Here is a 26,957-nt window from a genome sequence, read left to right as displayed (position 1 = left end):
GTGTGTCCTTAGGGCGTCTAGGGCGAGGAGGCCGGAGTGGGGGTGGTCTCTGGACCTGCTTCGTGGAAGCAGGCGGGGCTGGCCGTGGGGCGAGACCTGGGCAGGGGGTTGGCTCCCTGGGCTCCGTCCCGCGGGTGGCGGCAGCTAGGTGGGCGGGGCTGCCTGGGGCGCCGGGCGCTCGGGCGCGGGCTCGCAGCCATCCCCGCAGGGTGGTCCTGACAGAAGGGGGACACCGCGACCCGCCGGACAGCGCGCGCTGCCAGTGTGCTTTTGTGCCGTAAAGTCGGTCGTCCAAGGCGAGGGAGCGGGCGGGCGGGCGGGCGGGCGTGGTCGCTTCCCGGGAGGAGGCCGCGCATTGAGATTCGTGGCCAGGGGTCGGCTGAAAACGGCTGCGGAGGGCGCGGCCGCTCGTGGACTGTAGTTCCCGCAATCCCACGCGCGGGGCGGGCCCGGTTTCCCGGCAGGCTTTGCGCGGGGCAGCTACGGGTCCTCGGAGGCGACCGCGCGGGGCCTTCTGGGGGCCGCAGTCCGGGCGTACTGGGCGGCGAGGGCCGGACTCGGCTTCCCGACGGGCTGCGCGGCGGCTGGGTGGGTGTCGGCGGGGCAGTCCGGCGGGCAGCGGCGGTTCCGGTGCGGCACAGCGGGCGGACGAGCGAGGGGGACGAGCTGAGCGGGACCAAGCGGGATGCGGAGCCGCCGCCGCCGCTTCCCCCGCCTCCTGAGAGTGTGAGACCCGCCGGGCCGCGCCCCCTGCCCAGGCCCGCAGTCCGAGCATTCCGAGCGCGGGCCGGGCCCAGCGCCGGCCGCGGCCGCGTCCCCGTCCAGTCTCCGGCGGCCCGCCCCCTGCCTGCGCCCCCTCCCCATGCGCGGCGCCCATGCGGACTGAGCCCCGCCCCCCGGCCCCGAGCCCGCCGAGCGCCGCCGCCGGAGCCCGCGCCGCCCACCCGCACCATGCTCAAGTGCATCCCGCTGTGGCGCTGCAACCGACACGTGGAGTCGGTGGACAAGCGGCACTGCTCGCTGCAGGCCGTACCCGAGGAGATCTACCGCTACAGCCGCAGCCTGGAGGAGCTGCTGCTCGACGCCAATCAGCTGCGCGAGCTGCCCAAGGTGAGCGGCTGCCCAAGGTGAGCGGCTGCCCGCACCTGCCGCCCAAAGGCGCGTCCCCAGCCCCTGGTTCCGCCGGTGGCAGAATCTGCCCGGGCGAGCCACCGCAGCCTCCAGCCGGCCCTGCTGGTTTGCACTGGCCAGGTCCCCACCCCAGCCAGCCCCACCCTCCTCTCCCAGCCGCCCTGGCTGGCGCAGGTGGCAGCGCTCATCAGGTGCTTGCCTGGGGATAGCGATTGTCACCGCGCCTGGAGGAGGAGCCTGAGAATGAAAACCATAGGGATTCGGGGAGGTCGATGGGATTAGGGTGGAACTTGGATTCAGGTGACTGATGAGTACTACTTGTTGGGCTGTTCTGGAGATGGGGTCCAGGCCTCCTCTCCTTTTCTTCCTGGGTGCAGGAGTGAGTGGGGGAGCTCTCCTGATGTGGCCTTTGCACTCGGATCTACTCGCTGTCCCTCTCTCTTTGTCCTTGCTTCTCATGGTCAGTTGCTCTACTAAGGCTCTTCCAATTAAGGAGGTGGAAACACAGATTAAGAAGTATTTCTTTTCTGGAGATGGGGTGCTGAGTGGCCAATACCTAGGAGTTGGGTGTCCCAAAGAATGTGACCCTGTTCTGGCCCTGGCAGTGACAGCACAGTTCTCCGTGGCCACCTGCAGGCTTTGCACATAGCACCATGCCTGTGGTACTTTGCTGTTTTTGTTAACGTTTTTGGGGGGAGCATTTGCTGAGTTCTTACTGCAGAACCACGCCAAGCTTGTTATTGGGATGCAGTAGCAGAGACCAGTGTGAGCCCTTGGAGGGTGGCAGAAGTGGTTCGGGGCCTGGGTAGGCCGAGATAAGACACAGTGCAGGGGATTGGAGTTTTGTCTGGTCACCAGCAGGTGTCTTCTCAGAGCAGAGGCTGGTGTGAAGAGTGGAGGGAGGTAGACACAGTGGGCATGTGCACCGTGTGTTTCTTTGCTTTTCTTGCCACAAACGGGGTGTCATGGTTAGACCCCAAGATCCTGTGTGACCTGGAGCAGGCAGAGGCCTAGGGACCCTTGGCTTGTGATACCCACGTGTCCAGGAGCTCTTCTCTGCTCTGGAGTGGCCTCTGCCACAGAGTCCGTGTCCTCCCTGCCCACAGCCCTTTTTCCGGCTGCTGAACTTGCGCAAGCTGGGCCTGAGCGACAACGAGATCCAGCGGTTACCTCCCGAGGTGGCCAACTTCATGCAGCTGGTGGAGCTGGACGTGTCCCGGAATGGTGGGGAGCCTGGGCAGGGCTGGGTGGAGTCTGGGGAGTGTCTGCTGGGGCTGCAGACGTCCTACAGGCCATGGCAGCTGTCCACTGTGATCCTCTGTAATAGATATCCCTGAGATCCCAGAGAGCATCAAGTTCTGCAAGGCTCTGGAGATCGCGGACTTCAGCGGGAACCCCCTTTCCAGGTGGGTGGCAGCCTGTGGTGGGGTCGGTAGGGGCTGTGGATCCCACAGCCGTGGTCTGGTTGTCCGACACCTTCTGCTTCCTCCCATCCAGGCTCCCCGATGGCTTCACTCAGCTGCGCAGCCTGGCTCACCTGGCCCTGAATGATGTGTCCTTGCAGGCACTGCCCGGGGACGTGGGCAAGTGAGTGCCCTCGCACGTGGAGTCAGGGTGGGATGGGGGGCTTGGATTGGCCCTGCCCCTGCCACCGCTGCCTGCCTTCCTCGTGCCTCAGCCCTTGGTCTCTCTTTTAGCCTCGCCAACCTGGTGACCCTGGAGCTCCGGGAGAACCTGCTCAAGTCCCTGCCAGCGTGAGTGTGACGGGCATTCTCCCAACGGCCAGGGCAGGGCTACAGCCTAGGGACCAGAGCTGCATGGCCCCACCCCCACCTTGCTTTCTCTGCAGGTCCCTGTCTTTTCTGGTCAAGCTGGAACAGCTGGATCTGGGAGGCAACGACCTGGAAGTGCTGGTGCGCAGAGGCCTGACAGGGCGGAGACCGGAGGGCGGGCCAGGAGAAGCAAGGGCAAAGAAAGGGGGACAGCGAGCAGATCCAACAGCAAGGGGCACATCAGGAGGGCAGGCAGGGGGAGCTGGGCGTGGGGCCATGTAGTCTCCTGGGCATGGCACAGCAGGAGGCCCTGCCCCGCGGTCACTATTCTCTCTGTTCCTTCTTGCAGCCGGACACTCTGGGGGCTCTGCCTAATCTTCGGGAGCTGTGGCTTGACCGGAACCAGTTGTCAGCACTGCCCCCGGTGAGTCAGGGTGGGGCTGGCCCCCTGCTTCGCGCCCATCCGCACTCTGACTCTCCACCTGCCTGCAGGAGCTTGGGAACCTGCGGCGTCTGGTGTGCCTGGACGTGTCGGAAAACCGGCTGGAGGAGCTGCCTGCTGAGCTCGGCGGGCTGGTGCTGCTCACTGACCTGCTGCTGTCCCAGAACCTGCTGCGGCGGCTGCCCGACGGCATCGGTTAGTGCGCCTGGGGGTGCCCGGGTGGGGCGCACAGAGCCTGGCCCTGGGAGGAGCATGAGGCGTCGGGGCCTTGTGTGGCATGGAACACAGGAGGATCCTGAGTCTGCCCAGGCTCTGGGAGCTGTGCCTGAGGAGGGGAGGGGAGGTGGGACCCTGGGGCAGCCCCGAAGGCTGAGGAGGCAGCTGGTGGTGCTGGAGGGGGCGGTGGAGCCTGTGAGGGCAGAAGGGTGGGCAGCGTCACTGGGGCCTGGTGTTTTCTCAAAAGAGGTTGGGTCAGGCTGTGGGGGCAAGGTAGGTAGGGTCCTCCTGAAGTATGGCGGCAGCAAGAGGGGCTGGGGGCCTCGCTGTTTGCCTTGAGAGCGCCTTTAGCCAGGTGGGTGAGGCACGTCTGGGGCCTGTGCTCAGCCGTGTCACCCTGTCTCCCCGGTGCCAGGTCAGCTGAAGCAGCTGTCCATCCTAAAGGTAGACCAGAACCGGCTGTGTGAGGTGACCGAGGCCATCGGGGACTGTGAGAACCTCTCAGAGCTGATCCTCACGGAGAACCTGCTGATGGTAGGGTCCGGCTCGGGAGGCAGAAAGGACGGGGCAGTCGGGCGTGTGGAACAAGGGTGGGGCATCAGCCTGTGTGCGCTGCTGGGGGGTGCTGGTGGCAGCCTGACTCGTGGAGCCACTCGGGAAGGGCCCTTCTGTCAGAGCGGGAGCATGCTGGCCAGAGTGAAGCGGGGCAGCGAGGCCAGGGCAGGGCCCTTTGCCATTTACTGTGAAGAGTCCAGGTCTTGTCTTTTCCGGCACATGTTGTAACACTGGGGAGTGATTGCAGAAGAGGCAGGGGTAGGAACTGATTTGCCTATAGGGAAGACAGGTGGGGAGCAGGCTGCTCTCCCGGGGCATCTCCCTGCCCCTCACGAAGCAAGGCAAGCTGAGGCCCCGGGCCGGGGCTCCAGACGATGGTGCTGCCATCCCCAGGCTGGAAAACAGGAGCTAGCTGTGGGTAGGGTGTTCATGGGAGTTTCCATGGGGGCGTTCTCATTGAGAGGGAGAAAGGGATTCTGGGGTTCAGGGCCCTAGGAAGGGGCTGGCCCTGAGCAGGCTGGAACTGGGACCTGGGGCGCCCTAGGGATGACAGAGCAGACCAGTGAGGCACCAGACAGGCTCACAGGGTGTAGCCTCGCAGGTAGTCCAGGGAACCCATGGGAAAGGGCCGGGGATGACTCTGGTGGGATGTTTTGGTGGTGGGGACTGAAGGTTGAGGTCAATGGCCAGAGCTTGGGGAGCAGAGGGCATGGAGTGGGGTGGAGACAGCCTCTGTGGTCGGCTCCCCGTCCAGGTCTCCAAGGGCTGTGAGGGACCCTGGTTGGAGCTGACTGAGCTGGAGTGTCTGTGCCCTCCCCCCAGGGGCTGTCATCTCCTTCCCAGCCCTAGCAAGCCCCTAGCGTCCTCTGACCTCCTCTTCCCGGCCAGGCCCTGCCGCGCTCCCTGGGAAAGCTGACGAAGCTGACCAACCTCAACGTGGACCGGAACCACCTGGAGACGCTGCCGCCCGAGATCGGGGGCTGCGTGGCGCTCAGCGTCCTCTCCTTGAGGGACAACCGCCTGGCCGTCCTGCCGCCGGAGCTGGCCCACACGGCCGAGCTGCACGTGCTGGACGTGGCAGGGAACCGGTGAGTGCCAGCCTTGCCCCGCAGGCCAGACCGTGGCCCCAACGCCTGCTGACTGCCCGCCTGGCCCGCAGGCTGCAGAGTCTGCCGTTCGCGCTCACCCACCTCAACCTCAAGGCCCTGTGGCTGGCGGAGAACCAGGCGCAGCCCATGCTGCGGTTCCAGACGGAGGATGACGCCCGGACTGGCGAGAAGGTGCTCACCTGCTACTTGCTGCCCCAGCAGCCTCCATCCAGCCTCGGTAGGTTGTTGGCAACTGGCGTTTAGCGCGGGGTGGCCCTCAGGCAGGGCTCGGGGACCAGCCTGGGTCCTGACACTCACCTGCTGCAGAGGATGCTGGGCAGCAGGGGAGCCTCTCGGAGAGCTGGAGTGACGCCCCCCCGAGCCGCGTCAGCGTCATCCAGTTCCTGGAGGCCCCCACAGGTGATGAGGATGCTGAGGAAGCTGCAGCCGAGAAGCGGGTATGAGGGTGGGGACCTGGGGGGTGAACCTCTGCCTGACCCCTGCCCTGTGGCTGCTGCTCACCCCTGTCCCCACCGCAGGGCTTGCAGCGCCGGGCCACACCTCACCCCAGCGAGCTCAAGGTGATGAAGAGGAGCATCGAGGGGCGGCGGAGCGAGGCCTGCCCTTGCCAGCCAGACCCTGGGTCGCCCTTGCCTGTGGAGGAGGTGGGCGTGGAGCCACGGCAACCTGTGGTGGAGCTGTGGTGGTCTAGTCCGTCCTGGGAGTGGGGCTGTAAGGGCCAGGGCAGCACAGAGAAGGAACAAGAGATGAGGCTGATGACAGGATTTCGGGACATGGAGCTGCAGGGCCAGCTGGGTGAAGGGTGCCAAGGTGGACATGCAGGTTGTGCAGGGCAGATCTGTGGGGCTGGAGTACGGGGAGAGCCAGAGGTGGGTTTCCCTGGGAGCACAGGGAATGGGGTTTGGTTGTTGGGAAGGGCCTCTGGTGGAACTGGCTAGGGTATCATCGGCACCTGGGAAGGGGTTTGGGGCTGGGACAGAGCAGGCCTGACTCCCCTCTCACAGCTGTGACATGCGTGCTGTGGGTTCCTGGGTGCAGCCAAACCAGTCGTCTGGGCTGGGGTAGGGTGTGTGGGGCCGCGCATGGGAGGGGAGGAGGCTCACATCGGGCTGGGATACTTCTGGGAACTTGTGTGGTCCTTGTTCATTTTAGGAAAGGCTTTCATTGGGGCTGGGCTGTGGAACCATGGCTTTGCCCACCCTAGGCTTTGGAGGCGTGTGGCTTCCTTGCAGGCTGGGCCAGGGAGCAGCTGTGACGCTGTGAGCCTATTAACAGTGCCTGGTCAGGGCAGTGGGAAGCTGAGGGAAGGACTGCCACATGAGGGGCATCCCAGGTGGCCAGCCTGTGAGTTGGGAGCCTGACCCCACTTCCCGCCGCAGGAGAAGCGGCTGAGTGCCGAGTCTGGCCTGAGTGAAGACTCTCGCCCGTCTGCCAGCACAGTCTCTGAGGCTGAGCCCGAGGGCCCATCGGCTGAGGCACGGGGTGGAAGCCAGCAGGAGGCCACGAGTGCTGGTGGGGAGGAAGACGCCGAAGAGGACTATGAGGAGGTGTGGATTGGCAGGAAGGGGCCGGGGGCTGGGCCTGCTGGGTGGGCGCCGCCTCCCCTGCAGGGCCTCAGCTGGGGTCGGTTTTGGTGCAGGCAGTGGCTGGGCCCTGCTGATGCTTGGGGGAGCTGCCCTGTACAGAGTGGCTGCGGGTGGTGCAGGGCCATGCTGTGGGGGTGCCCTGGAGAGCTGCCACCCTAGGTGGGGTGAGGGTCTGCCCTGACAGCTGGGCTCACAGACCCTACATCCACCCTGGACTCCCTTCTGAATCCCTGTGGTCTCCCTGGTGTCAGGCCTTGGTGCACCCCTTCGTTTCCACCTGGGGCGCCGTGTGTCTCCAGGATGAGCCCCTGGCCCTCTGCCTTTCTCAGGGCTGAGACACGTGCCCCTCACTGGTCAGTTAATGCTGAGTCCTCATGTGGCAGGGAGCCTTTCAGAGCCCTTGTCTGTGGTCACACTGCTTAGCAGGGCCTTCCTGTGGAAACACAGCCCCAGAACTGGGGCCACCCTCACCCTTGTGTCTGCACAGCCTGCAGTGCATTTTGCGGAGGACGCACTGCTGCCCGGGGATGACCGGGAGACCAACGAGGGGCAGCCTGAGGCCCCCTGGACCCTGCCGGGCGGGAGGCAGCGGCTCATCCGCAAGGACACGCCTCACTACAAAAAGCACTTCAAGATCTCCAAGCTGCCCCAGCCGGAGGCCGTTGTGGCCCTGCTGCAGGGCATGCAGCCCGATGGGGAGGGCCCTGTGGCTCCCGGGGGCTGGCACAATGGCCCCCACGCACCCTGGGCTCCTCGGGCCCAGAAGGAGGAGGAGGAGGAGGAGGAAGAAGGTAGTCCTCGGGAGGAGGAGGAGGAGGAGGAGGAGGAGGAGGAGGAGGAAAGCAGGGCTGAAGAGGAGGCCAGCACTGAGGAGGAGGACAAGGAGGGGGCCGTGGCTTCTGCGCCCTCTGTCAAGGTGGGTGTCAGCCTCACCCCTGCCTGACCCAAATTCCCCTGGCCCTCCTGGGCACCCAGGGCTGCGGTAGGGGCAGGGCTGAGGACTGACCCACTGGCCCCTGGCCACCCGGAGAGGATGGTGGACATGTTGTGAGAGTCGGCGTCGCGGCCACTCTCATCAGACCCCAGGCCTGCCCTGGCGTTGGTCTCAGTCCGTGCTTGGGGCCCAGGCCTGTCCTGGCATTGGTCTCAGTCCGTGCTTGGGGCCCAGGCCTGCCCTGGCGTTGGTCTCAGTCCGTGCTTGGGGCCCAGGCCTGCCCTGGCGTTGGTCTCAGTCCGTGCTTGGGGCCCAGGCCTGCCCTGGCGTTGGTCTCAGTCCGTGCTTGGGGCCCAGGCCTGCCCTGGCGTTGGTCTCAGTCCGTGCTTGGGGCCCAGGCCTGCCCTGGCGTTGGTCTCAGTCCGTGCTTGGGGCCCAGGCCTGCCCTGGCGTTGGTCTCAGTCCGTGCTTGGGGCCCAGGCCTGCCCTGGTGTTGGTTTCAGTGCCAGAGGCTGCTCCGCTGGCCAGTATTTGCCCGACCTGCTGGCGGGCACAGAGTTCACAGAAAACAAGCGTGGCTGCCCACCCTTTGTGGGTCTCCGGGACCTGTCTGCACATGTAGTGGTCCAAGGGCAGGGTCTGTTCGTCTCCCAAGATCCCTGGGCTCTCCTGGGATCCTCCCTGCGTTAGGCACTGGCTGCAGGCCTGAGGCCCTGACGGCTCTGTTCTGCCTTGTCGGGCTCTCCTGAGGTGCCACACGGGCCTTTGGGGCACCAGTGTGTCCCTCCCTGGCCCTCAAGTCTCCTCCATGGCTCACAAAGGGTCTCACCTGCTGTCTGGGCAAACTCGGATGTCAGGGGGAGTCCCTGGGTCCCACTTCCCTTGCTCTTGATGACACCCCGACCCTGAGTGTGGGCCAACGGCATAATAGCCGAGGGGGCCTGGAGGGGCCACAGCAGGGACAGCCAGGTGGGGCTCGGCTCAGCTCTGGAGCCCCTGGCGAGCCCTGCTTGTCCCCAGGTGTGCGGTGTCACTCACGTTTCCAGGATGGAGGTGCCCGTGCCAGGGCAGTCGAGGGAGCTTGGTGTGGTCTCCTCTGTCCTTTCTGCTCGTGGCGGGGGCTGGGTGAGGCGGTGGTGGCGGTCTTGGCGGTGGCTAACCTGCATGCCTCGCTGGTCCTGTCCTAACAGGGGGTGTCGTTTGACCAGGCCAATAACCTGCTGATAGAGCCTGCTCGCATTGAGGAGGAAGAGGTCTGTACCGCTCACTCCGCTCTGGCCGGGCCGCCGCTGGCCTCGCTTCCCGGGCTGGGGCTCGGTCTGTACCGCTCACTCTGCACTCTGGCCGGGCCGCCGCTGGCCTCGCTTCCCGGGCTGGGGCTCGGTCCGTACCGCTCACTCCGCTCTGGCCGGGCCGTCGCTGGCCTCGCTTCCCGGGCTGGGGCTCGGTCTGTACCGCTCCCTCTGCGCTCTGGCCGGGCCGCCGCTGGCCTCGCTTCCCGGGCTGGGGCTCACGCCTCTCCCCGCCCCTGTTGCTTGAGCGCAGATCCCTCCCAAAAGAGCTCTCAGATCGAGCTGGGCTCCAGGATCAGGACACCTCCTGCCTGGGGCAGCCTGTCTTGGCAGGGGCAAGCGGAGAGGCTGGTCTGACTCCCGTCAGCCACCTGTGGCACTCTGAGCCTTACCTGCCTGCAGAGGCAGTGCAACCCTCACCCTCTGGAGGGTGGCGGGGGGCCTCGGGCCTCCATCACCCAGAGGTGGGCAAGCCCCAGCCCACCACGCTCTGCAGAGCAGTGCCCTTCTGCTGGGGTCTTGGGGCTTCTCCAGCTGGCATCTGTGCTGGCCCTGGCTGGTGAGTGGTATGAGGCCCCATTCAGCTGCCCAGGGAAAAGCTGGAAACAGCGTCTGCACGCCGATGGGTTCTCCTGCAGAGAGCATAGGCAGCCGCACCGCGGCCCTTCCTGGACACCCCGTTTGTTCTGTTTCCAGCTGACCCTCACCATCCTGCGGCAGACTGGGGGCCTGGGCATCAGCATTGCGGGCGGCAAGGGCTCCACACCCTATAAGGGGGACGACGAGGTGAGCACTGCCCAGGAGGGCCTTTGCACTGCCACCGGCCCATCCCCACCGTAGTTCACACCAGCGGCACACAGGCCCCTTGCCCTGAGAACACTCACACACTCTGTGGACATGGGCTGGGCCCAAGGCACCAACTGTCGTGGGATCCCAAAGTCCAAGGGCAACCTGAAGGTGCCTGGGTCTGTCCTCCCTTCGCAGCCCCTCTTCTCTCACCAGGTGCCTGTGTACCAGGCTTGGGGCCACGAGCCCTTTCTCGGGGTTGACCTGCTCCTTCCCTGGCACTCAGGATCCCACAGTGGCCGGAGCGCAGTCCTCCTGCTGGCCAGGGCTAGGGGCTGCTGGGAGTGGGTCTTCCCCTCCTGGGTCTTCTGCAGCAGGGGCAGGACCACGGGCCCCTCTCCCTGGCTCCTGCCAAGCTCATGTCTGTGCCCTAGGGCATATTCATCTCTCGGGTGTCCGAGGAAGGCCCTGCGGCCCGGGCTGGAGTCCGTGTGGGTGACAAGCTCTTGGAGGTGAGTCGGGAACCTCTCAGCCCCGAGTGGCAGCTGTGCCCTCTGGAGGTACACAGTCCCTGGTATTAGTGTGCTTGGCTGGCTTCTCCCAGCCTCCCCAAGAGTTCCAAGCACAGGACACCAAGACTTCTGGGAGAAGCCACAGAACCTGTAAACCCCAGGAGAGAGCCACCTGGGTAGGAGCCACCTGGGCCCTCCATTGTCACCCTGGCTCCCATCTAGTGCCCTGGTTGCTCATCTTTGTTCTTTGGGTACAGGTGTGTTTTTCTACCAGTGGGTAGGGCAGCAGCTGCACTGGGCACAGTGGCCTTCACAGGAGGGGCCGCTCCTGGGCTGACCGAGAGGGGTCAGGCTGCTGGCAGGTCTGGTGGGGTTTGGACCCCGTATGGGAGCCCTGGAGCCCCCGCCTGGGCACCTGGCTGTCCAGCCTGGGCATGGGCATCAGGGGGCTCTAGAGAGGTGTGCGCCCTTCTTGTAGGGACACACTGAGGACAGGCGAGGGCCCTGGAGCCCAGCCAGGAGGCGTCTGCTCAGGGCTCAGATGCTGCATCTGCTGCTCAGCTCTTCTCCTAACCTTTGCATGGGAACTCCCGTTGCTGGGTGTTGGGGTGGGGTGTGGGTCGGTAACCCAGCGATCTCAGGTGTATGTGGGACTGCTCAGATGGGCAGGAGGTATCCAGGAGCAGGGCCATGTGTGTCCTGGCCGTGGGGGCATCTGCCTGCCTCCCGTGGCCAATCTGTGTCCTGGCCCTTGGGCTGCCCACACCGGGTTTCTGAGGACCTGGTAGGGCAGGGGTCAGTGGTGCCCACGAGGAACCTTGTGGGTGAAGGTCTAGGGTGTCAGAGCCTGGGGCCTTTCCCCTTGCCCTGTGCTTCAGTCTCCCCATCCTGAAGGGAGCGTCTGCAGCCCCCAGCGTGTGGCTGTAGGTGGCTGCACTGGGTCCTGACATGCACGTGGCCTCTGGCCCGCAGGTGAATGGCGTGGCTCTGCAGGGCGCCGAGCACCATGAGGCCGTGGAGGCGCTCAGGGGGGCAGGCACTGCCGTGCAGATGCGAGTGTGGCGGGAGCGCATGGTGGAGCCTGAGAACGCGGTCACCATCACACCTCTGCGACCTGAGGACGACTACAGCCCCCGGGAGCGGCGGGGAGGGGGGCTGCGCCTGCCCCTGCTCCCAGCCGAGAGCCCTGGGCCCCTCCGTCAGCGCCACGTGGCCTGCCTGGCACGCAGCGAGAGGGGGCTGGGCTTCAGCATTGCTGGCGGGAAAGGCTCCACGCCATACCGGGCTGGTGATGCGGTGAGGCCAGGGCTCAGGGCCAGGGAGGGCTGCTCCAGAGCTGGCAGCCGCACCCCAGCCTCACCAGCAGCCCTTCCTCCTTCACGCTCCCCTGCAGGGCATCTTCATCTCCCGCATTGCCGAGGGCGGTGCTGCTCACCGTGCGGGTACACTGCAGGTTGGCGACCGTGTCCTCTCTGTGAGTGGGGATAGGCCCCACCCTGCCCACCCATGCCCCCTGCCCCGCCCTGCGCTCTCTGTCCCATCCTACCCTTGGGCCTCCCTGATTCGGGCATGCTCCCACAGATTAATGGAGTGGACGTGACTGAGGCCAGGCATGACCACGCCGTCTCCCTGCTGACTGCCGCCTCCCCCACCATCGCCTTGCTGTTGGAGCGGGAGGCTGGGGGCCCTCTTCCTCCCAGTCCTCCGCCACATTCCTCCTCACTCCCCACCGCCGCTGTTGCCATCACCAGCACCACCACCACCAGCATAACCACTGCCACCCCCGGGGAGCCTGGGTTGCCGAGCCTGGCCCCCAGCCTGCTGGCCGCCACCTTGGAAGGGCCATACCCAGTGGAGGTGAGACACAAGCCCCCACCCAGGCACCCACCCAGCTTCAGCCGTGGGCACTGGCCCTCCCAGGACCTGCCCTCTTGCGGCCCTGCAGTCTTCTCTGGGTGGGAAGCCGGCCTGCTCGCCCTTTCCCCTGCAGCCCCTCGAGGCGGGGGCTCTGCCCCACAGCCAGATTCCTCAGTGTGGTCCCCTTGACACAGTCTCCCGGCCAGCCACATGGCCACAGTCAGCAAAGATGTTGTCCTCATGCCGTGTGCCTGCCTGGACAGCAGAACGCTGGTGGCACAGAAACCCCCGTGGGCACATCAGGGCAGCCCCCGCCCACTGTCCCCACGGACCAGGATGGATTCTTGGGAGCCCTCCCACACCCTTTCCCTGTCCTGACCGAGGCCTGTCCTTGTCCCGCCCCGCATCCCCAGGAGATCCGTCTGCCAAGAGCTGGGGGCCCTCTGGGGCTTAGCATTGTCGGAGGCTCCGACCATTCCAGCCACCCGTTTGGTGTCCAGGAGCCTGGTGTGTTCATCTCCAAGGTAGGGCAGCCCATCCGGGCGGTTCTGTGAGAGGCGTACCCATCCCAGGTACCAGCGCAGGTCAGCGTGGCCTCAGCCACCAGCTGCCACCCTTCTCCCTGACAGGTGCTCCCGCGGGGCCTGGCCGCTCGCAGCGGCCTGAGAGTTGGGGACCGCATCCTGGCAGTGAACGGGCAAGATATGCGGGACGCCACGCACCAAGAAGCAGTCAGCGCCCTGCTCCGGCCCTGCCTGGAGCTGTCGCTGCTGGTGCGGAGGGACCCGGCGCCCCCGGGCCTACGGGAGCTGTGCATCCAGAAGGCGCCCGGGGAGAGGCTGGGCATCAGCATCCGCGGGGGTGCCAGGGGCCACGCCGGCAACCCCCGCGACCCCACAGACGAGGGCATCTTCATCTCCAAGGTGAGCCACCCCACCCCAGCCCGCCCTGGGTCCCACCCCCCAACAGGTCTCTCCCATTCCACATCTCCCCACAGGTGAGCCCCACAGGGGCGGCCGGGCGCGACGGTCGGCTGCGTGTGGGTTTGCGGCTGCTGGAGGTGAACCAGCAGAGCCTGCTGGGCCTGACGCACGGTGAGGCGGTGCAGCTGCTGCGTGGTGTGGGCGACACGCTCACCGTGCTGGTCTGCGACGGCTTCGACGCCGGCTCCTCGGCAGCCCTGGAGGTTAGCCATCCCGCCCCGGAACCAGGCCTCCCTCTGGCCCAGCTCAAGGTGGCGTGAACCGCTGACACCTCTCGGGGCGGGCGACGGGCCCTCTGTGCCTCTGGGTCTGGGAGGTGCTCTGCGGCTCTGCATCAGCCGTGAGGGGTAGGGGGCTGGAGATAGGGCCCTCCTTTCCTTTCTGCTGAGCTCTGGCTAATCAAGCTGTCCGGAGGCCCAGTCCAAGTAGGATGAGGCATGTGAACGGATGGGGGGAGGGGCATGAGTTTGGGGCACACTATGTGGTCTGGTCCTAAAAGCAGCTGAGCCACCGGTGACTCGTGCAGAGTCCCACCAGGCTGCTAAGGGATGTCTCTGAGCCTTGCCCAGAGCCCACCAGCCAGGCAGACTCCTCGGGAGTCCGAGGGTCCCCGCTCCTGCGTCCAGTGGCACCTTTCTCCTCTCAGCCCGTCCTTGGGCCATGCCTGACTCCAGCGAGCCCCTCTGGTGACCCTTCAACAGAGAGCTCCCTCCCCAGGATCTCCTGCCCAACTGCTGGTCCGTCACTTCCTGGACTCCAGAGCAGAAGCCCAGCCTGGGAGTTGGGATGTGAGGTGGGGCCCCAGGAGTCCTCCCTAGCAGCACGGCCTGAATCCTGGAAAAGCCTGGCCTCTGTCAGGGGGCTCCCATCTCCCTCCCGTCGTCTTCCCCATGCTGTCCCAGGGGGTCTGCAGCAGGCCTCAGCAGCTTCCAAGGGCTCTTCACCGGTGCCAGGGTGTGCAGGCTGGCTTCCCGCCGGAGTGGGCTGCAGGGCCGCAAGAGGGTGGGTCCTGGGAGGGCCGGCACCCATAGCTGAAGCTGGGCGGATGCCTGGGCGGGGGCACATGTCTTCACCTGGAGGGGCCACCTGCTCCTCCCAAAGGGTATCCCTGCTGGTCACACAGGTCCACAGGGGGCAGGTGACTGTCACCTCTCCCCACAGGCACACATGGCTTCCTCTCCGTAACAGCCTCTGGGATGGGGCGGCCCCTCACATGGTTTTGTCTTGCAAGGGACCTCTGGGATGGTGGCTTTAGGCTGACAGCCACGGAGTGTGTCCTGACCCACAGCCAGCGTGGGGGCCCCTGGTAGGAAGTGCATTCGTAGTTTTCGCTCCACAGCTGGACGTTGGGCTTGGGGCGGGCTTGGGGCGAGCTTGGGGCTGGCCCCGGACCGGCCCTCACCCACCTCCCCTCCTGTCCTTGAGGGAGTCCGGGTGGTTTCCAGGGAAGGATTTATCTGAGGACTCAAGCCCTGAACCATCTGGTTCTCAGAAAGGGCCTTGCCTTGTATTTACTTATTTTAAGTAGATGTCTAAACATGTTTTATTTGATACATTTACTCATGAAGTTTTTGTTAGAGAGAGAGAGAGCACGCGCTCCCTTGGGGAAGAGTGAGGTATGCAGAAGGCAGGGCTAGCGCTGTGTCTGTAGCCGGCATGCATCCACGTGCGGCACTGCTGTCGCCACCGGTTTCCTTGCATCTGGCCGGGTCCCCCACGAGCCTGCCGTGACACCGGAGGGGCAGGGGTCTCAGATCTCACACTCTGGCCCGCAACGGACGGAGCCACCATACCCTCCCTGGTGTTGGAGGCAGATACTGTTTCTGCTGTGTTGGGCAGGCCAGGGGCCCCGAGCAGTAGGGCTGAGAGCTGCGTCCAGCTCCCCTTCCCCATCATGGCTGCCTCTTTCCCGCGTCCGTCCGTCTTCCCGGGGGCTCGTCGTCCGCCCCAGCACTGCCCTTGCGCTCTGTTGTTGCCCTGGCTCCCGTCCAGCGCCCTGGTTACTCATCTTGGTTCTGTGGGTACAGATGTGTTTTTCTCCAGCTCTTGCTTATGTTTTTCTTTAAAAAATGGGATCTTTTGAGTTACAAAAATCTCAATTTTTAAATTAAGTCTTACGACTCCTTTATGACTTCTGGATTCTGGTTTTTTCCTTGAGAAGATCTTCCCTATTGCAAGATTACAAAAACATTGTCCCGTTTTCTTCTAGTATTTCTGGAAGTTTAAACAACATACAGCTCCGTGGTTCACCTGGAATTGCTTTGGCGAGGTCTCGCTTGTCACCTAGGCTGGAGTGTGGTGGCACAATCACAGCTCACTGCAGCTTCCGCCTCCCGTGCTCAAGCCATGTCCCCACGCCCAGCCCTGGAATTGCTTTGCAAGTAACTGGATGCGTAGCTGTCCCCGCAGTATCGAATGAATAGTCTGTCGCTTCCCCAGTGATTTGGGGGAAATGTGGCCTCATTGTGTTCAGTTCCTGTGGGCTCCAAGCTCTGTTTCTGGACGTGGTCCCAGGGAGCTGTGAGCTGCTTCTGGGCCACGCGTTTAAATGCCTCACTTTGTAGCAGGTCTCATACCTAATCCTCGTCGGCAAAGTCACCGATTCCTTTTTCTTGTCTTGAAAAGTTTCTATGGTCATGTGTTTTCTCTTACAAATGAACCTGCCGAGTTCCGTGCAAAAACCGACTGGAATTCTAGGATTTCACATACATGTATATATATACACATTTTGAGAAAGGGTCTCACTCTGTCACCCAGGCTGGAGTAGTGGCGCAGTCGCTGCTCACTGCAGGCTCAACCTGCCGGGCTCAAGCGATCCTCCCTCCTCAGCTTCCCAAGTAGCTGGGACTACAGCCGCACCACCACACCTGGCTCATTGTTTTCTGTAGAGACGGGCTTTTGCCATGTTACCTAGGCTGGTCTTGAACTCCTGGGCTCAAGTGACCTGCCTACCTGACCCCCCAAAGTGCTGGGGTTCCAGGGATGAGCCCTGCGCCCAGCCTTGGGGTTATCTCTATGTTGAGTTTTTCTCCAGGGTGTCGCCAAGGTGGCTCTTGCTTTCCTGGTAATTCTCATCAATCCTCACCTGGATTTATAAGTCTGCTTCACCTCTTGGCAGAAGCCCGGTCACCCTTCCCACCTTGGGCCTCTCCTGTTTCCCCTCCTGCAGAGCCCCTGGTCCTGTGGAGGTGGGGGCTTGCTCTAAGGGACTTTCATCTTACAGTGTGACATTTGCTGTAGACTCTTACAACGTTTTTTAAATTGATTGGGGGGGTGCTGTTTCTATTTATAACCTGTAAGAATTGTTATCTGAAGCGGGTGTTGAGTTTTCTGAAGTCCTCTTATCTGCTAAGTAGGGTTGGTTCGGCCCATGGAGGTTTCATCAGCAGGCTTGGGGCTTGAGAGAGAGGAGCGGGTTTCACACGTCAGGAGTCCACGCCATGTCTAGCTTCTTGGCTTCCCACAAAAAGCTCGGCAGCCGTGGCGCGGCCAGGCCTGTGCTCCCACGGGACCTTCTGTTTCTGACTCCAGAGCATGGGCGTGGGGGGGCTTCAATTGGTGACCCCTCCCCATTTTTCTTAGGCCACTGGACTCATCTGTGTGTGTCCGCCTGGCCCTGCGGGCATCGGTTTGCCCGTTGGGTTCCGTAACTTTCTTCTCACTATGCAAGCCCATCTTGGCATTGGCTCAGGAGTGCCTGCACGTCCCCAGCACTCTGGAGCAGTGGCCCATGTTTGTTTGTCAGAGCTTAAGTCTCCTGCATTCTAGTACTGTGCATTTTTGGGGGTCATGCATAGTTCATCTAAGCCTGGCCCTCACTTGCTGTCGGGCCTTGGGTGGGCGCTTGACTTTACTCCTCAGTCTCCTCGTCTGTACAATGGGTCACCCACGGTGCCTGCTTCTCGGGGTCGAGAGGATTGATTCAGTAAAGACCTGCCTCGCCATGGTCGGCGCCAAGACCCCTGCGCAAACCTAGGTGGCTGTGCGCTGTCTGAGAAGACTTGCCCGCTACCCCGCGTGTTTGGCATGAGGATGCAAGTCCTCTCCCACTGGGCCCCTCCTTTGCAGTCACCTCCCTCTCGGCCCTGCTGTCCGTGTCCTCTTCCTCCTGGTCATGCTGACCAGGGTCCTGTGTGTTGATGGCCTTTTCAGAGCCCGCTTCTGAATACTGATCAGGACCACCTCTCCCTTGTCGTCATCACCATTACAAATAGAACTTCAGAAGAGACTGCCGTTTCTGTTGGCATTTCCTTGATTTCCACTCTCAGGGAGAATCCTTCAGTCTTTCCCACTGCATCTCCGGCTTTTAACGTTTCTGCAGATCTGTCTGTAAAGGAGAGATCACTAGCTCTGTTTCTGTCCTGATGTGAGCTCCTGCAGGAAAGACCTAGGAAGATCAAATGCTTGGTTCTTCCCTTTGTCAGTTTTTAGAATAACAGGCTGGGGCCCTGGAATCTTCCAAAGGTGGTTCCTGAGGTGTCTTTCTGTTTTTAGGGTTTTCGTGAACTCATGAGTCTTTGTTTTCCTGATGGGTTTCAACATAGCGTTCCCTTGATGTCCCTTGATCAGGCAACAAGGCCCTGCATCCCTGTGGCATGACCCTGTCATTCCTCAGCTGCTTTGACAAGGCATTCTTTGTATCGCCTGTCCCAGCCCTGGATTCCACCATTTTTGTGTGGGACCTGGCCCCTCTCTGTGGGAGCCGGGTGTAGAGCTCCTAGCCGTGGGACCTGGCCCCTCTCTGTGGGAGCCGGGTGTTGGGCTCCTAGCCGTGGGACCTGGCCCCTCTGGTTGGGAGCTGGGTGTAGGGCTCCTAGCCGTGGGACCTGGCCCCTCTCTGTGGGAGCCGGGTGTTGGGCTCCTAGCCGTGGGACCTGGCCCCTCTGGTTGGGAGCTGGGTGTAGGGCTCCTAGCCGTGGGACCTGGCCCCTCTGGTTGGGAGCTGGGTGTAGGGCTCCTAGCCGTGGGCCGGGTGTGCTCAGGACTCAGGCACTGCTGTGGCCTCTGCAGCAGATGGAGACTGAGAGGTGGATGTTTTTAGAAAGAGAAAAAATCATGAGTTTGTACTGTTATATTTAACTCATTTAAGATTACAGGGTTTTTACTAACTTTTGTGATTTTCTACTTTTTCTTATGAAATCTTTCCTTAATTTCACAATTAGCTGAGTGTGGTGGCATGTGCCTGTGGTCCCAGCTACTCAGGAGGCTGAAACAGGAGGATCACTTGAACCCAGGAATTTGAGTCCAGACTGGGCAAGACAGACTCTTAAAAACAAAAGCAGCAACACCAGTGGTACGACTGAGAGCAGGAGCGTGGAGAGGGGCTGAGCTCCTGGCGGCTGCTTCCTGACGGTTCACCCTGCTGGGACGTGCAGTCCGCATCCTGTGTTCTCAGCCACTTGAGATCATTCTGTGGTTTTGCTACCAACTTGATACACAGTTGGGCTGATTCCTTTCAGCTTTTAGGGTGACTTTTTTAAAATCTTTTTTTTTTTTTTTTTTTTTTGAGACGGAGTCTCACTCTGTTGCCCAGGCTGGAGTGCAGTGGCCGGATCTCAGCTCACTGCAAGCTCCGCCTCCCGGGTTCACGCCATTCTCCTGCCTCAGCCTCCTGAGTAGCTGGGACTACAGGCGCCCGCCACCTCGCCCGGCTAGTTTTTTGTATTTTTTAGTAGAGACGGGGTTTCACCATGTTAGCCAAGATGGTCTCGATCTCCTGACCTCGTGATCCTCCCGTCTCGGCCTCCCAAAGTGCTGGGATTACAGGCTTGAGCCACCGCGCCCGGCCCTTTTTTTTTTTTTTTTGAGATGGAGTCTCACTCTGTTGCCCAGGCTGGAGTGCAGTGGCATGATCTCAGCTCATTGCAACCTCTGCCTCCCGAGTTCAAGCAATTCTCCTGCCTCAGCCTCCCAAGTAGCTGGGATTACAGGCGTCTGCCACCACAAAAAATCTGTTTCTTAATTGTGTAAATATTCACGTGGTTCCAAAGCTGAAATTATATAGAGTCACTTCAGAAGACCAGCCTCCATCTCTGTTCCGAGGCCACCATCTTTATTCATTTTGGTTTATTCTGCCATTTCTTTTTTTTTTTTTTTTTTTTTTTGAGATGGAGTCTTGCTCTGTCGCCCAGGCTGGAGTGCAGTGGCCGGATCTCAGCTCACTGCAAGCTCTGCCTCCCGGGTTTGCGCCATTCTCCTGCCTCAGCCTCCCGAGTAGCTGGGACTACAGGTGCCCGCCACCGCGCCCGGCTAGTTTTTTGTATTTTTTTAGTAGAGACGGGGTTTCACCGTGTTAGCCAGGATGGTCTCGATCTCCTGACCTCGTGATCCGCCCGTCTCGGCCTCCCAAAGTGCTGGGATTACAGGCTTGAGCCACCGCGCCCAGCCTATTCTGCCATTTCTTTCTGAAAAATATAAGCACATACATAAATGAATTTTAAACTTAGAGAAAAGTTGCAAAAACAGGACAAAGAACCTGTGACACTCAGCCCTATTCATGACTCAGCCACTGCGCGGGATGCGCTCCGTTGCGGGAGCCTCCCTCTAGTCTCCTTCGGGTGGAGTGTGCCTGTCTCTGCTGATTCCTCTGACCTTGACGCTTCTGGTGGGCATAGGCCCTCCCAGCTTCCGGCGGTGATTGCCCCCACGCTGGGTCTGATGCCCTCACAGGCTTCAGCGTGTGCATCTTGGCCGGGATTATCACAGAGCTACCATGTGTCTCTGCGCCTCCCACCAGGGCTCACTCTGATGCTCTGAACCACGAGGTCAGCCAGGTTTCCCCCTGCACTTACTCCTGCCCCTTGAAATCAGCAAGTGTGGGAGGTACTTTCAGAGCACATAACAGGCTGTTTCTCATCCAGTTTCACCTGTGAGCCTCAGCACCTTGATGGTTCTGAGCAGGCCCCGAGGTGGTTGGCAACAGTCCTAACCCACCACTCCCACACTCATCAGGCAGCTTCCTGCCACCGAGCTTTCCCTTTCTCCCAGTTTACGTGTGTCTGCTTACCTGTTCACGTGAGCTCACGAGGGAGCCCATTTCATTAACAAGTGAGCTTCCATTTTATTTCATGGGCAACAGCCGTTTACCATCATAATTTATTTTGATGCTTAAATTGTCCCAGACTTGGCCCACAGAAGGGGCTTGAGGACCTGAGTCATTCTGATACAACCTCCACCCTCAGCACCTCCTCACCTTCTGCCTCCAGCCTCCAGGATGTGCTGGGCTTCTCTCCTTGCCCTGCCCAGCCCTAGAGTCAGCCATTTCTCTCAGGAGCGCTGGATCCTTTTAGTGGAGAGTGACACTTAGAAGCTGCGCTCTGGCCCTGGACGTAGCGTTCTTGGGGCATCGTCTCAGGACCTCCCGGGGGCCAGAACTAGGGGGTAAGGGGGCATGCCAGTCATTCCCGAGGTTATTCCTGGAATGATAGAAGAGGATGAGCTCACCCGTGGCTGTCAGAGTCAGCACCCTGGTCTGCCTTTTCTGTGTTTGAGCAGCTCTCTCTGACAAGAGAGGCCGGGCTGCCTGTGACCTTGCTTCCCACCCTGCCAGCCCCCCTGCCTCTCTTGGACCTGTCCAGTGGCTGTTTGACTTAAGTTATTTCAGAAACTGAGAAGACAGGCACCTTGTTTGTTGTTTGTCCTCCTAGTTCTGTGAGAGCCTGAAAGACATAGTTAAGTCTTCCTGTATAACTGTGCTTTTATGATGCTCTCGTGTTTCTACTAGTGTGCTTTCTGTGTTTAGCTGCTTCCTTGTTGAGTGCTTACAGTTGATGATGATTGTATCATTGTAAATAGCATCTTCTGTGGTGACAGCATCCCTCTGCCTGCTTGACAGCTGTGACCTCACATCCTGTCTCCCCTGGCCTGAGCAACCCCTCTCTGTGCCTCCCGTGTGTTTGCCTGCCCTCTCTTTGCCTTCCCCTTACCATTTCAGTTGTGTTTTTAACCGGCAACAGCATAGGGCTGGGTTTGTTCTTCAGGCCACATTGAGAGCGCCTTGACTTCGCAGGGACCCCGTCCGTGATGAGCATGATGAACAAGGCCTGTCTCCACCATGCTGCCCCTTCTGGCTGCTGGTGGCGGTGGGGGCTTGACGCAGTCCCATTGCCCGCCTTGGGCTTGGAAGTGAGCTCTTCCCATGGTTCCGTCTGCCCATGTGAACCCCGGCTCAGGATCCAAGTACATCTTGTGTCCAGCCAGAAGCCCCTGCCTGTGCTGGTCCTGTCTCCTTGGCCTTCCTCTGCCCTGCCTGAGCTCCCTGGGTGCCTTTCCTTTCTAGACTCCCCCTCCGCCCTGCCAGTCACTGGCTTGGGATAGGTCATTGAGCTCTGTAGGGTGCAGAGCTGGCCAGGCCTCCTGCATGGTGTCCTTTGTTTCAGAATCCCTGCCCAGCACTCACGCTGGGATCTGGAGCCAGCCTTTCCACCTGAGGGGGCCACTCTGTGCCGTCAGTTCCAGCATCCACTACTCACGCCCCTCCTTCCCCCATCTTGGTGGCTGTCAGTTCTTCCTGGGGGTGACTTTACATAGCAAAGTGGCAGGCATCTTTGCTGTGAAGAGATTGCTCTTCACAACCTCGCCTAGTGCAGACATGACCACGTCCACAGCAGCCCTGTGAGCTGTGATGGGGACGGACCGGGGACAGTACTGCAGCATCCTGGGGGGGGTCCAGTAGAATGCCTTCCAAGGCTATCCCGGCCATGCGGTCAGCCCTGCTGAGGGATGCAGCTCCTCTGTTCACTGTTGCTGGCTATTCTGGGCTGGGGCCTCATCCTGCCCCGAGGTGGGACCCGGGCTGCAGTCCTCACTTCTCAGCCCACACCCCTCTTCTCAGGTGTCCCCAGGTGTCATTGCCAACCCCTTTGCGGCGGGCATCAGCCACCGGAACAGCCTGGAGAGCATCTCTTCCATCGACCGGGAGCTGAGCCCCGAGGGCCCAGGCAAGGTCAGAGGTGCCTGCAGCTGGCAGCCCCAGGGCCAGGGAGCCCGAGGCCGGTGGTGCCTGACGGGTCTGCTCTGCTCACAGGAGAAGGAGCCGCCTGGACAGACCCTGCACTGGGGACCCGAGGCCACAGAAGCCACGGTGAGTGTGGTTGCCCTGCCCCCTCCCATCAGGGCACTGGAACGGGGTGCACATTGCCTGTGGGGTGCTGGGTAGTAACCCCCAGGACCCCCTCTCTTGCCCTGTGCTGGCCGGGTGCCGCCATGGAGCTGCTCCTGCTAGTGCTGTGTCCACTCTGCCCCCAGGGTCGGGGTCTGCAGCCCCTGAAGCTGGACTACCGTGCCCTGGCTGCCGTGCCCAGCGCTGGTGGCGTGCAGAGGGTCAGTGCCCAGTGTGCAGTGCCCCCCACCTCCATCCTGTTGTCCTGTTCATCGGCCACCGCAGGACGAACGCCAGGGCCGTTGGGGAGGGAAGCTTTGGGTGGGGGCTGGGATGGGAGGAGGCCACGTCTGACCTGCAGGCTACCCCAGCCTGTCACGTGCTTGTCACCCTCATTCTTGACCCAAGCTATGTTGGTGCTGCCCCACCCCCACGCTGAGCTGCAGATGGGTGACACAGGCCGAGGACCTTCTTGTACTCACCGAGCAGGCCGGGGTGGCAGTGTGAGAGCTTCACCTGCTGGCTGGAGGCGGAGGCTCCTGGGGGATTGGGCAGGCACACGGCACCAAGGGGAGGACGGGCTGGAGCAGCTGGAGGGGCAGGTGCTGGGGACAGGCAGGAGGATATGCAGGCCCTTCCCTCCCCTTAAAGATACAAATAACCCTCCCAGAGGGTGTGCCCCGCCAGCCCACCGAATGTGAGTGACTGAGGGATGGGCTCCGCCAGACCCTTGCCCAAGCGGTGGAGTGGTAGTGAGGGGCCAGGCAGGGTCTGGGGCTGAGGCAGGCCATTCAGGGGCTCTTAGGACCCGACCCTGCCTCCTCTGGCCATGGACTGCGCTGAGAGGGAGGCTCCCAGGAGGCCCTTCATCCTCATGAACAACAGCACAGCCGTGGGGACAGCGGTCAGGGTGCCACTTGAACCCTGAGGGCTTCACACCACAAGTAGGGGCTCCCCACCGGCATCTCTGTCCCCGGCCCCTCCCCTGAGCCCTCCCTGCTCTCTCCTCCGGCTGTCCTGTCCGCTCCCATCTCTCCTGCAGAGCTCCAGCCAGCACACTGCCGTGGAGACAACAGCTGCCCAGCCCAGGCCCCCGCATCCTGTGGGGACGGGGACGAGCCCCTCCTTGCTGACCGAGTGTCTGGGGCGTCGCCTGGGCTATAGTCAGGTTGGGGAACTGAAGGGCTTCTGTGCCTTCCAGGCAAGCTCCAGGCCCCCCAGTCCCTCCTGCTGCGGGGCCACAGCCCTGCCCAGCCTCACCCCACCCACTGCCTACTTCTCCAGGTACCGTCTGGAGCAGCTGGAGCGAAGATGGCCGAAGCCCCCTGCTCCCCTAGTGGCCAGCAGGTGAGTGTCCCAGGTTAACGGGCGCACCCCATGGCGGGTGGAGGGCAGAGCAGGTGGCTGCTGTGCACAGGGCCCCTCTTCAGGGATGGGGTCAGGGGCTGGCGTGGGGTGCCATTGACTCTGGTCTTCCCTCTGCTACCATGGGGCCTCCTGTGTGAGGACAGCCAGGGACACTTTCCTGGCCAGAGCTGCCTGGCGATGGGGTGGGGGGCCTGAGCGTGCTGTTCTTGGAGGGGCTTAAGCTCCTGAGACCCCGGTCAGTGTCTTGGGCCCAACGCCTCCCAGGGCCCACCTGCCGCACCCCTTCCTGCCTTTTGTCTGGGAGTCCTTGCCCCCCCCACTATTGGCACCTCCCCCAACACACTGCCACGTGAAGGTGGAGGTGGCAGCACCCATGAGACCCAGCTCAGCCCCTCACAGGCAAGATGTCAGCCCCACCCAGGTCTCCCCTCTCTCTCTCTCTCTCTCTCCCCCCTCCCCCCCACTCTCTCCCTCCCCCTCCCCCACTCCCTCCCTCCCCCTCCCCCACTGCCCCCTCTCTCTCCCCCTCTCTCCCCCCCTCCCCCTCTCTCCCCCCTCCCCCTCTCTCGTCTCCCTCCCCTTGTCTACCCCCATTCCTTGCCTTGTACCCCTGATCCTGCTCTCCTCTTCCCCCGCCACTGCCACCTGCCTTTTTTAGACAAAACCAGGGGTGATCCAGCCATTGGCTCAGGCGTGGCCAAAGGGCTCCCCAGCCCTCAGGGGCAGAGGTTGTCCCCACTCCGTGAGTGCTCTGTCCCATGGGTGGGGGTGGCAGAGCCTCCTTCCCTAGCAGGATGGTGGGTGGGGATCAAAGGCAGGCAGTGGGGACAGCCATTGGCGAGTTGAGCACAGCTGCAGCCCTGACAGCTGCCCCAGCGTAGCTCACAGGAGCCCCACCCCCCAGCCGCCTTCCCCGGATGAGCTGCCCGTCAATGTGAAGCAGGCCTACAGGGCCTTCGCGGCCGTGCCCACTTCTCACCCTCCTGAGGACGCCCTCGCCCAGGTGTGTGGGAGCAGCACCCCTCCCTGCTGCGCATGGTTGGGGTGGGTGCTCAGGGGCCCCAGTGTCCCGGAGGAATGCCAGCCAAACCTCAAGGTTCGCTCCCCCCAGCCCCCCACGCCTGGACCTGCAGCCTCCCCGGAGCAACTGTCCTTCCGCGAGCGGCAGAAGTACTTCGAGCTGGAGGTGCGCGTGCCCCAAGCTGAGGGCCCTCCTAAGCGTGTGTCCCTGGTGGGTGCTGACGACCTGCGGAAGATGCAGGAGGAGGAAGGTGAGGGGCACGGAAGTGGGCTGGGGGCCGGGTCTAGGCTGGCCCGGCCTGACCCACCCTGCCCTCTGGCAGCCAGAAAACTACAGCAGAAGAGAGTACAGATGCTGCGGGACGTGGCAGAGGCTGGGGCCGAAGCGGGGCTCGCCCTGGACGGGGAGGCGCTGGGCGAGGAGGAGCAGGAGGATGAGGAGCCACCTTGGGCCGGCCCGAGCCCCTCCTCAAGGTGAGCAGCCGCCCACCAGATGCCCCCGACTCACCCCACGTGCCCCCCCCACACACAGCACGTTCTGTCCCTTCCCCAGGCAGAGCCCCGCGTCCCCCCCACCCCTGGGAAGTGGCGCCCCGGTGCGGACGGCCAAGGCTGAGCGTCGCCACCAAGAACGGCTGCGTGTGCAGAGTCCGGAGCCACCAGTGCCCGAGCGCGCCCTGTCCCCTGCCGAACGCCGGGCCCTGGAGGCTGAGAAGCGTGCACTGTGGAGGGCAGCCAGGTAAGCCCCTGCCTGGGGTCCCCACCCCACCCTGCGGCCTTTCCCTGCTCCTGCCCCGAGTCACCCCTGCCCACTGTTCTCTGCAGGATGAAGTCACTGGAACAGGACGCTCTCCGAGCACAGATGGTCCTCAGCAGGTCCCAGGAGGGCCGGGGCATGCGGGGGCCCCTGGAGCGACTGGCGGAGGCCCCTTCCCCTGCGCCCACCCCGTCGCCCACCCCTTTGGAAGGTCCGTGGGTAAGGGCAGGTGGGGGGGTCAGCCTGCTGCTTGGGCTGCTTCCAACACCCGCTTCTTGTCCCCCTAGACCTCGGCCCCCAGACCAGCACCTCCCCGGGACGCCTGGTGAGGAGCCGGTGGCTATGCCCTCCCTTCACCCCCAAGGCATGGGGGGGGTCTGGCCTGCCCCCACCCCCGTGGCCCTCACCCCCTCTTCCTCTCACTCTCTGCCTCTCCCCTCACGCTGTCCTTTCAAGCCCTTGTCTGGAAAGAAGTTTGACTACAGGGCCTTTGCAGCCCTGCCTTCTTCCAGACCTGTCTATGACATCCAGGTACCTGGCCTCCAGGCCTCTGCATGCCTGCCACCCTGTCCGTGCTTGCCACCGCCTCCATCCGCTCCCGCAGGGCCTCCCCGCGTTCTGCCGTGGCCCTGCTTCTCCATCCCCCTCCCCCCTTCAGCCGGGCTCTGTGGGCCTCAGGGCTGGGAACCCACATGTGGGTGGTTTGGGGCAGGGCTGGCGCCGGCCTGATCAACACTCTCCCCATCACAGTCGCCGGACTTTGCTGAGGAGTTGAGGTCCCTGGAACCATCTCCCAGCCCTGGTGAGTTGGGGCCGGGCTGGGGTGAACTCCCAGGAGCCCAGCTGCCCTCAGCTCACTGCCCGCCTGTCCCTGCCCGCCAGGCCCGCAGGAGGAGGATGGAGAAGTGGCTCTGGTGCTTCTGGGCAGGCCCGCTCCTGGCGCCGTGGGCCCTGAAGATGTGGCGCTTTGCAGCAGCCGTCGCCCTGTAAGGCCTGGGCGCCGTGGCCTGGGCCCTGTGCCCTCCTAGAGGAGCAGGCGCCTCCCCCAGACTTGGGGTGGGGGCCCTGCCAGCTCCAGCACCACCCTTGCCCCAAGTCTTTTAACCTGGGTGTTAGCATTTTAAAGAGACCCCGCAGGAATTCTGGCCTCTGACTAACTGCCCCACCCCAGCCGAGACCTCGGCAAGACTGTAACTAGTGATGTTTGTACAACCAAAGACTCTATTTTGTGGTTTAAGGAGAATAAAGTTGACTACATTTTACCTCCCGTCTGCCTGTCCACCCCCCCCGCCCACTAGCACAGACCCTTCCTGCCCTCCGAGGCCAGGCTGAGTTCCGAGGGCTGCACCCTCCCCTCCCTCCCACGTCTCCCATTGCGCCTCACTGCGCACAGGTTGGGCCGGGCGGGCTGCCCATCCCCAGCAGGGCCTCCCCCAAGTGCCTGCAAACCTGTGTCTGCCAGCCGGGACTCAGGACAGCCAGGGCCCTGGACTCTCACACACTGCCGCTGCCCCTCATGCACAAAGCACAGATGCCA

At 62.7% G+C, this 26,957-nt stretch overlaps 1 protein-coding gene, 1 long non-coding RNA gene and 1 other non-coding gene across 52 annotated transcripts; 2 read left to right on the top strand and 1 right to left on the bottom strand.

Moving 5' to 3' along the window:
- Positions 1–553: 553 nt before the first annotated feature.
- On the top strand, positions 554–26,682 carry SCRIB (scribble planar cell polarity protein). 50 transcript variants are annotated; one of them, XM_077944352.1, is made up of 40 exons: positions 554–1,110; positions 2,238–2,355; positions 2,459–2,537; positions 2,629–2,718; positions 2,829–2,885; positions 2,981–3,044; positions 3,253–3,327; positions 3,396–3,540; positions 3,977–4,095; positions 5,005–5,204; positions 5,276–5,442; positions 5,532–5,662; positions 5,744–5,869; positions 6,605–6,772; positions 7,299–7,727; positions 8,936–8,998; positions 9,734–9,823; positions 10,258–10,335; positions 11,308–11,631; positions 11,729–11,809; positions 11,917–12,192; positions 12,606–12,716; positions 12,822–13,115; positions 13,190–13,378; positions 13,822–13,968; positions 22,009–22,119; positions 22,201–22,257; positions 22,422–22,496; positions 23,318–23,443; positions 23,560–23,622; positions 24,302–24,385; positions 24,548–24,646; positions 24,755–24,914; positions 24,987–25,137; positions 25,217–25,402; positions 25,489–25,631; positions 25,708–25,745; positions 25,877–25,951; positions 26,171–26,222; positions 26,303–26,682. In XM_077944352.1, exons 1-40 carry the CDS (start codon positions 952–954, stop codon positions 26,446–26,448), a joined length of 5,346 nt encoding a protein of 1,781 aa, XP_077800478.1. In that variant the 5' UTR covers positions 554–951; the 3' UTR covers positions 26,449–26,682. The 50 variants fall into 50 exon arrangements, 43 of the variants coding, with proteins under 43 accessions (XP_077800478.1, XP_077800477.1, XP_077800486.1 ...); XM_077944351.1 differs by having other exon boundaries at positions 23,318–23,476; XM_077944360.1 differs by lacking the exon at positions 13,822–13,968.
- On the top strand, positions 3,315–3,400 carry MIR937 (microRNA mir-937). The gene has a single exon (NR_032709.1). It is a non-coding gene; the product is annotated as a microRNA mir-937 (primary transcript).
- LOC106999989 (uncharacterized) lies at positions 19,205–21,322 on the bottom strand. Its single transcript, XR_003732588.2, has 3 exons — positions 21,101–21,322; positions 20,368–20,590; positions 19,205–19,579 (listed from the first exon to the last, which is right to left on the bottom strand). It is a non-coding gene; the product is annotated as an uncharacterized LOC106999989 (long non-coding RNA).
- Positions 26,683–26,957: the final 275 nt, after the last annotated feature.

The sequence above is a fragment of the Macaca mulatta genome, chromosome 8 (assembly GCF_049350105.2).
Source record: "Macaca mulatta isolate MMU2019108-1 chromosome 8, T2T-MMU8v2.0, whole genome shotgun sequence".
NCBI classification, from domain to species: Eukaryota; Metazoa; Chordata; class Mammalia; order Primates; family Cercopithecidae; genus Macaca; species Macaca mulatta.
The sequence above is the reverse complement of the archived record's forward strand: the minus strand, read 5'-3'. Positions and strand labels throughout refer to the sequence as shown.

What these genes read in the sequence shown, in the direction of transcription:
- SCRIB (XM_077944351.1), top strand. Translation starts at nt 952, where the DNA reads ATGCTCAAGTGCATCCCGCTGTGGCGCTGCAACCGACACGTGGAGTCG. An exon ending in AAGCTGCAGCCGAGAAGCGG is followed by an intron (nt 5,663 to 5,743) that starts GTATGAGGGTGG and finishes TCCCCACCGCAG; the next exon opens with GGCTTGCAGCGCCGGGCCAC. An exon ending in CTGAGGACGCCCTCGCCCAG is followed by an intron (nt 24,647 to 24,754) that starts GTGTGTGGGAGC and finishes CGCTCCCCCCAG; the next exon opens with CCCCCCACGCCTGGACCTGC.